Consider the following 8,083-nt stretch of genomic DNA (forward strand, 5'->3'; position numbering starts at 1 on the left):
TATGGGAAGTACTACTCAGAATGGGACTACGCTCATTTTACCTAATGTACATACGCCCTACTGCCAGAGTGCGAAGTGGTAGCCTAGTCTCCACTCTAATACATATTGAACGGGGTACGAGACAGCGATGCCCCGTATCTCCACTCTTATATGCGCTCACAATGGATCCTCTCGCAATCCGTCTGCGGATAGACTTGGAACACTGGGGCCTGTCTTATCTCTCTATGCTGATGATGCATTGCTATATATGCACCACCCTGCAAAAGCCACCCAGGAACTCCTGATAGTACTGGCCGACTTTGGGACAGTGTCAGGACTGACGATTAACCAACAAAAGTCAGTTGCGTTTCCATTTGCAGGACTAGTGGAAAAATGGCAGAACTCCTGCCTCTGCCATTCACTTGGGAGGGTCACCATTTTTGCTACCTGGTGATGCAGATATCCCAGACGGCCATAGCTCAATATGCCCTGAAGATGAGTAAAACCCTCAAAGATTTAAAGGAGTCACCACGCTTTTTGAACAGACTACCGTTGCTGATTATGATACTGGTAGCATTGGCGAAGATGGTGCTACTCCCCCGCTGCCTATATACATGGCAAAATGCACTCTTCTGTATCCCTAACAACACATTTACCACTCTGAACAGACTCCTGGTCTCACTTGTTTGGGCTGGTAAATGCAGCAGAGTCCAACTTGATCTCCTAAAACTAGATATGGATCTGGGCAGCCTGGGGATCCCGAATTTGCGCCTCTATTAACTTGCCGGACTTCTCAAATATGCGGCACAATGGTATGCTGATGACCCGAATACTGAAAAAAGATTGCTTGCAGGCTGGTGCCCAGAGGCGGACCTGCCAAAATTCCTTTTAATGGGCTGGAGGACCTCCCGAGACTGCCCATTTGTAATCAGACAGGTTGCTTGGGAACGAGCGCTCACCCTTATATTACGGAAAACCCCATATGCCCGCGCACTTCCCTTCAAATTATTTCCAGGCTTCCGCCATTTACAATCGATAATGGATGTGGCCGCTGGTACGAAGGGGGCTGTACTTCAGCAGGGGACTACTATTTAAATGACACCTTCATCTCCTTTGAGGCTGCGAAAGAAACTTACCGGGTCCCAGAAGGCCACTTCATGAAATATGCTAAGATAACACGTACGGTCCGCGAAACTTGAGTTACATTTCTGAATGAGCCGGAGGAATTTAGCACTCTGTGCAGATCATAGCCCAAAGCTTCTATAGGGGACTAATATCTCGGCTATACAAAGGCCTGAAAACTGAATGCAGAATCGACTTAGCAGGGACTCTGGGCAGTTGGGCGGAGGATTTGCCCATGCCGCTAACAGAGGGGATTGGAAACGAGCATGTGCACAGGTCCAAGACGTATCGAGTAATGCACGATTTAAGCTCACATAATTCAACTATCTCCACCACACCTACCTGACCCCTCTGTGCTTATCTAGGATTGACCCTTCACACATGCCGAACTGCCCACGATGGGCAACTTCCCAGCTCACTTCGTGCACATGAGCTGGGACTGCCCCTTGCTCCGTATTTATTGGAGCACTGTCCTAGACACGTTGCAGAAACCCACAAAGATCCCAGTTGAACCAACAATAAAGTGCTGTTTGTTGGGTGTGCTGCCGATCCCCAAGGCCACAACCGGTATCTAGCATAAATTTACCATGCTGGGGCTGGTGCTGGCGAAACACTGCATAGTCATTCACTGGAAGCAGGCCACAGCTCCTCTTCCAGAGAAGTGGAGGGCAGATCTGCGCGAATAGGGAGTTACCGAGGAACACCGCATACGCACTGCCCTCACAAATGAGAATGCTGATAGAGAACTAGAGACTTGGGGAATCATGCTTGAGTGGACACAGATGTCAGATAATACTGGAGGGCGGGACCCTGAACAGTCTTCGAGTGGGTCCCTAACACACACACAGTGGAACTCACTCCTGGTCACCCCATCCCTCCCCCGCGGCTCCACATGGACCACAGCTTTTGAACCCCCCCCCTCCTCTCATTGAATGAACCTCTCCTGGCGCACAACAGAGACATCAGTATTGACCACTAGCCTGCCTACATGCTGTTGCATCGACAGCCCTTCTGACTAAAGAAAACCTCTCCCTCAATCAGTACACCAATCAAGACTCACCACCCCCCACTCACCCTGACGCAGCTTTGGGCAGGAAAAGGATAGGGCGACTAAGTGAAACACGAATGGCTCTTGTTAAACTCAATAACAGATGCAATACACTAATGCTGGGGAGGGGACCGTAACCGCTAGATACTGTCAGTTATATTATGAAGTTCAGTTAACCCAATGGGGAGTCAGGTAAAATGACAAGTGGGCTGAAAATCTAAATAGAATATTCCACAAGACCAATAAGATTAGGTAACAAGGACTGCTGTGGAACTGCACGCGGGCTCTGCCTTGCATGGATACAGGCAAGGCCTAACCCCATAACAGGTGCAAGAAGGAGCTCACGCCGGTGGGTATACCAGAAATGTTGTATCATTGAGGTCGGCTGGGAACAACAAGGCTCTGTGTACATGACATGCCTCAACTTACCAGCAAGTAATTATAAGAGATGTATAGGCGGTGCTCATGCAGGTTGAAGGTATGGTTACAAGTGCTCAGAAAGAGTATGTACTGTGATCCTATTTTTTTCTACTGTCAATAAAAAATTGGACTTTACCAGTAAAGAGTATTTTGAATTACAATTTCTTCGACACCAAACATGAATTGTTATCCTATGGCAGAGGTGGACTTCACAGTAGTGGAAAACCAATCTGCGAGTTTTTCACTACCAGGGAAGGTAAAACTTAAAATTACATGTCTAAACTTGTAATTACATTGCATCCTGCCCTATGGGCTGTCTAGGGCCTACCTTAGGGGTGACTGATATGTAGTAAAATGGGAGTTTAAAGCTTGGCAAGGTTTTTTTTTTGCCATTTAGAATTGGCAGTATAAAGCTTCCAGGAGACTGCAGTGGCAGGCCTGAGATTGTGTTAAGGGTCTACTTAAGTGGGTGGCACAATAAGTGCTGCAGGCCCACTGGAAGCAGTTAATTTACCAGCCCTGGGTATATAAGGTATACGCCTTTGCTAGGGACTTACATGTAAATTAAATATGCCAATCAGGTGTATGTCTTATCATGTTTTAGGGAGTGAGCAGAAGCAAATTAGCACTGGTTAGCAGTGTTAAAGTGCATAGAGTCCTTAGTCCAGCAAAAATGAATTCTGAAACATAAGAAGGTGAAAGTAAATAGTATGGGGAAGACCACCGTAAGGCTGACGGGTTTAACAATGACTGATTCAAAGAGAAATTAGCAAAAATAGCACACGACTTGCAAATAACAAATCTATGAAAGGTTGCAAAGGCGGCAAAAATATATCACCACTAAGCAGCTCATGCGCCGTAGCCCGAGTTGTAAGACTTTTGTGGAATATGACCTGTAAAAATATTTCTAAAAGAAAAACCGAACAAATTGATTTTGTGCTATTCACATTGCTTACATGTGAAACAACATACAACTAAATGAATTTGAACCGTTCTGTATTACATCAGAAATTAAAAAAGTAATAAAAATGGGCCAGAATCAGTTTGCACCAATTTGTACCCAAGCAAACCCATATGCAACATTGTCCTTGCTAAATGTGAAGTGAAACCTTTGTGCTTTATTCTTTACCTAAACAAACAGGAACTGTGGCGTGCAATGGATTTTATCATTCTATTATGTATCTGTGGAAAGTTCCTTGTAAATGTGCCCTTAAGCTTCCTATTTAAAGTCAATTACTCTCAAATTGAAAATGTTTCCCTCTTCAGTCTTTGAACTCGATGTCCATACACAAAGACAATTGGTTTGTTCAAATGGTGGCATTTTATTATAAGCCACACATTCACTTCTTGTGGAAGAAAGTGCTGATTGGATCACAAGCTAATCATCTTGCAAACTACTTCCAAATCAGCAGAAATTCAGAGCTCTCACAGCAGCAAAGATACAATCCATCTTGTGGTCAAAGTAGCAGACCAAGACATATTAACATAGTGTACATTGTTATGTATTCTCTTTCATAATATGAGATTTTGTCTTTTTTTTCTCCACAGCGGTTCTTATGGTGATTACCCTGGCATCTGTCACATATGGAGCCCTGGTCTGTAACATTTTGGCCATCCAGATCAAGTACGATGACTACAAGATCCAGCTGCGCCCACTAGCTTTGGTGTGCATAGTATTGTGGAGAAGTCTGGAAATTGCCACCCGTGTGACTGTCCTGGTGCTCTTCTGCACTGCCCTCAAGACTTGGATTGCACCTATTGCTTTGATAAACATGATTGCCTTATTCCTCCTCCCGTGGATTCAGTTCTGGCGGAGCAAAGCCCCACTGCCTGAGAATGTGGATAAGAACTTCAGTCGAGTTGGCACCATAGTGGTGTTGGGCATGGTGACATTCCTCTATGCTGGCATCAACATGTTCTGCTGGTCTGCTTTTCAATTAAACCTGGCTGACCGGGATTTGGTAGACGAGGCACAGAACTGGTTGCGACTCTCCATCCATTACGGTGTACGCCTGGTGGAGAACGCAGCCCTAATCATTCTTTGGTACTTTTTCAGGATTGATGTTTTTGAGTACTTCTGTGCCCCACTTCTGGTGGTGCAGTTGGTTGTCGGCTATTGCATGGCAATTTTCTTCATGCTTCTCTTTTATCAGTACCTCCATCCATGCCGACTTCTGTTCACGCACAATGTGACTGACTGCTTGAGCTGTGTCTGCTGTCACCGAAGCGTTCCAGCCAAAGCCCCACGGGAGTCTTCTGAAGGCACTCATAACAGTGAGCCAGGAGTAAGGCATAGCATTGTGTAGCACTCCTCTGTGGGGTTTGGCTTCAAGGAGAAGCAAAACATGAATGTTCTGAATAGGGTACCAAGATGGCGTCCATCAGTGCATATAATAGTCCTGCTCTACAGGTACAGATTTAGGGTAAAGGATAAGCTAAAGGCACTGTGTTCTCTGACACTTAAAAATGGGTTTCCTCTCCGCATCTATTCATTAAATGATGCTGTTTTACCCCAAAGTGTGGATGGATCCAGGAAAATTGAACATTAGTAGCCACTTTTTACACTGGTTAAAAATAAATATTAGCTCACGATGTAAAATAAACACTGTTATTGTAGAGGCTGATCAGAGCAGCAGAAGTTGAGTCTTGAGGTGTGTTGTCTGTAATCCCACTTAGGTCAGCCAAGGCACTTGCCCTAACAGGTCACCTGGACTGTCCTTGCCTATTTAAGTCCTGGCTCCTCGAATGATCCTCCTCCCATGATCCTCCTCCCAGTCCAATCCGCCCAAGCTCCTTGAGACCCTCACAGGTGAGTAGCCTCGCTTTACAAACCTCTGATTGATTGATTGATTGATTGATTTATTCAGAAGGCTTAATATTGCCATCAATAGACCGGTTCAGCTTCATCCTCTTAGTCCAAAGCAGATCCCACCCTAACAGAACCTGTTCGGAAAACTGTGTTAGGCCTGTGTGTAGGTGGAGTGCCTTGGGTTGACCGGTGCCAAGCTAGGATTTAGCAGTTGAGTTCACTTGAAATCCTTTTTCCATATTATAGCCTTATAGCCTGCCGTAGAGGGCTATACCGGCTATTAAAGGCCCTCTCCAGCGTTAAAGGCTCCGAGCCAAAGGCGAGGGCCTTTAACAAGGGTGAGGGACTTTAATAGCCGGTATAGCCCAGCTACGAAGGGCTATAAGGCTATTAGAACATTCTGCCACTAGAGGGCAGAATGTTCTAACAAAAAAGAACAAAGCCTTATGGAAGCGTGAGGGGATTGGAATCCCCTCAGGCTCCCTGAATCCTTTGTTCAAAGCCAGAGCTGTGAACAAAGAAACATTGGAATGTTGGAGCTCAAGGCTTATACCAGCGATTATAAGCCCGGAGCACTCCATTGTTTTCAATGGAGCTCCCAACATTCCAATGTTCTAATAAAGATTGCATGATCCTGAGTGTTTCACTTTTCTCAGCTGTGAATTGGATTCTCAGAATATCGTTCAGGGAGGCAGTGGGAACATAGTAGGTATGCTCTCAGTATCCATGTGCCCTTAAAGGTTACACTGAAGTTAGAATGGAAGAGTCCGCAGATTTGGCTACTGAACAAAGCGGGCTGACAAATGTTTTTAATGTCTGAAAATGACTGTTTGCTGTAGGTGTGGCTGTTTACAAAACTGCAAATCAAGAATTGTCTGTACAAACTCGAAATTTGGAGGAAAAGTAGTCTCCTCTTCTTTGTACTGACTGGTGTAAAAAAGGAAAATCTTAATCTGAAGTGCTATTTTTAATGTCTAGCTGTTTGTCGTTACTTGCAACACTGATTTTATGGGTAATAAAAGTGATGACAATTTTACTTTGTTGATCTGTGGACTATTTAAAGAAAAACTATTTATTTGGAATCAAAATGTTACAGAAGTGTGAAAGTTCTTCCTGTGCAGCAGATTTCTTTACATTGTAACTATCCTTTCCTAGACAGACTTGTCACTTCATGATGGGGAGGCAATTCATTAAGCATGTCCACCCAGTGAGATTTGGAGTCTGAAGAGCAGAACTCATTGAAGACGCTACTATCTGCATAAGCAAATGAGTCCTACAGGCCATTGAGCCGACTGTTAGCAACCCTGGCCAATTTAGTATTACAGAAGGGGGAAGAGATCTTTGTACAGCCCATATGAGATACATGCTGTGCTGGGGCGAGGTCCGTACCTCCTCAAATACAAGTTATACTTGTGGAATAAAAAGAGTGAATCCCTCATTTGCATGAGGGCGTTGATCATACAGGTAAGGAGCCTATAATACAGATTTAGGGAAAAGGGCAAGCTATGCCGTAATAGTGGGACATCTTGGAGGTGATGCTTAGTTAGTGTACCCCAAAACACCTGTTGGGAGAGGGCGGGAATATATCTAGGGATCCGGAATCGCTGACTTAACTCCCGGTGGTTAGGTCCTGGCACCCGACTAAAGGTGGGCAAGGAGCATCCCTACAAAAACACTGCCAGCACACGAGAAGCCTTGCAGTGTGTTTGCAGTGGAGCACACGAGGACCCTTCCTGTCTGTGTGTCTGCAGTGGCAGTGCACCCTGCAGCCCATCTGCATGGGGAATTAAAGGCTCCCCCTGGGATGGGGTATTGTAGAACTCGATCCACCATTGTCGGGGCTCTCAGGGCCCTCCTCCACGGTTGTGTGCGCTACTAGCACAAAAACCTGTTTTGTTTTGGTTAATTGAGCTCACAACATCCTTCTGCGCCAGAGGGACTCACTGAGGATGTGCAGAAGTGCAGACTTGTTATTTGCCCCTCAGCAAGGGTGAATCCAGAACCCTTAGCTGAACGAACATAAAATCTAGCCCATGTTCATTTCAAAGTATGATGTTTTATAACTACTAGTCATTGCGCATCAAGCTAGGGATTTCCAGCCACACTGTAGTGTTTCACTAACAAATAAGACACTGATGTTTCAGTGTTCAACATACTACAACAATCGCACCCAGATAACATAATAATCTCCCACAAACACCCCCCACCACTAGCTAAAAGCAGCCAGCAATTCTCCATCAGCTTGAAGCCTTACAATGAGACTGAGGAGCAGCAGGAGGAGCGTTGCACGTTGTGCAAGAGTGGGATGCTAGCACTGAGGAGTGTAGCCTTTGCTTGTGATAATGGGACTTCGGCATATTTAATGGTGGCACGAGGCTGGTGATTCCTTATCCTGTAAAAGTGATTTGTCCAAGGAAATGAATGGTTATTGATACTCCACTTTTTCCTTTTATTCATATTTAGCTGCTTTCAGGAGGAAATCGAATGTAAGTAAACATGAAGACTGCATTGACCAAGTCTCTGTATGCCTTTGCCTGATTCCACCCATTCATAACTGCTTGTGTGCTGTCCCGGTGGGTGGTGTGTAAGAACTGAGATGTGTGCTTTCAGGGTTGGTCTGTGGGCATGGGTAGGATTATGTCAGAGACCTGTGTGTGGGTGCTCTTTGTGTGTAAATGTATTCCTTTAGCTGCCTATACCTGTAT

At 45.2% G+C, this 8,083-nt stretch overlaps 1 protein-coding gene across 1 annotated transcript in view; it reads left to right on the forward strand.

The window, feature by feature from the left end:
* Positions 1 to 6,414, forward strand: part of XKRX (XK related X-linked) — a 165,775-nt gene extending 159,361 nt beyond the window's left edge. Inside the window, exon 3 of the mRNA XM_078688412.1 lies at positions 4,118 to 6,414. Coding sequence (XP_078544538.1) covers positions 4,118 to 4,875 — 758 coding nt within the window. The 3' untranslated portion in view covers positions 4,876 to 6,414. The remainder of the gene's footprint in view (positions 1 to 4,117) is intronic.
* The last annotated feature ends 1,669 nt before the right edge of the window (positions 6,415 to 8,083 follow it).

This window comes from Lissotriton helveticus, chromosome 4_1 (genome assembly GCF_964261635.1).
Source record: "Lissotriton helveticus chromosome 4_1, aLisHel1.1, whole genome shotgun sequence".
In the NCBI taxonomy this organism is placed as follows: Eukaryota; Metazoa; Chordata; class Amphibia; order Caudata; family Salamandridae; genus Lissotriton; species Lissotriton helveticus.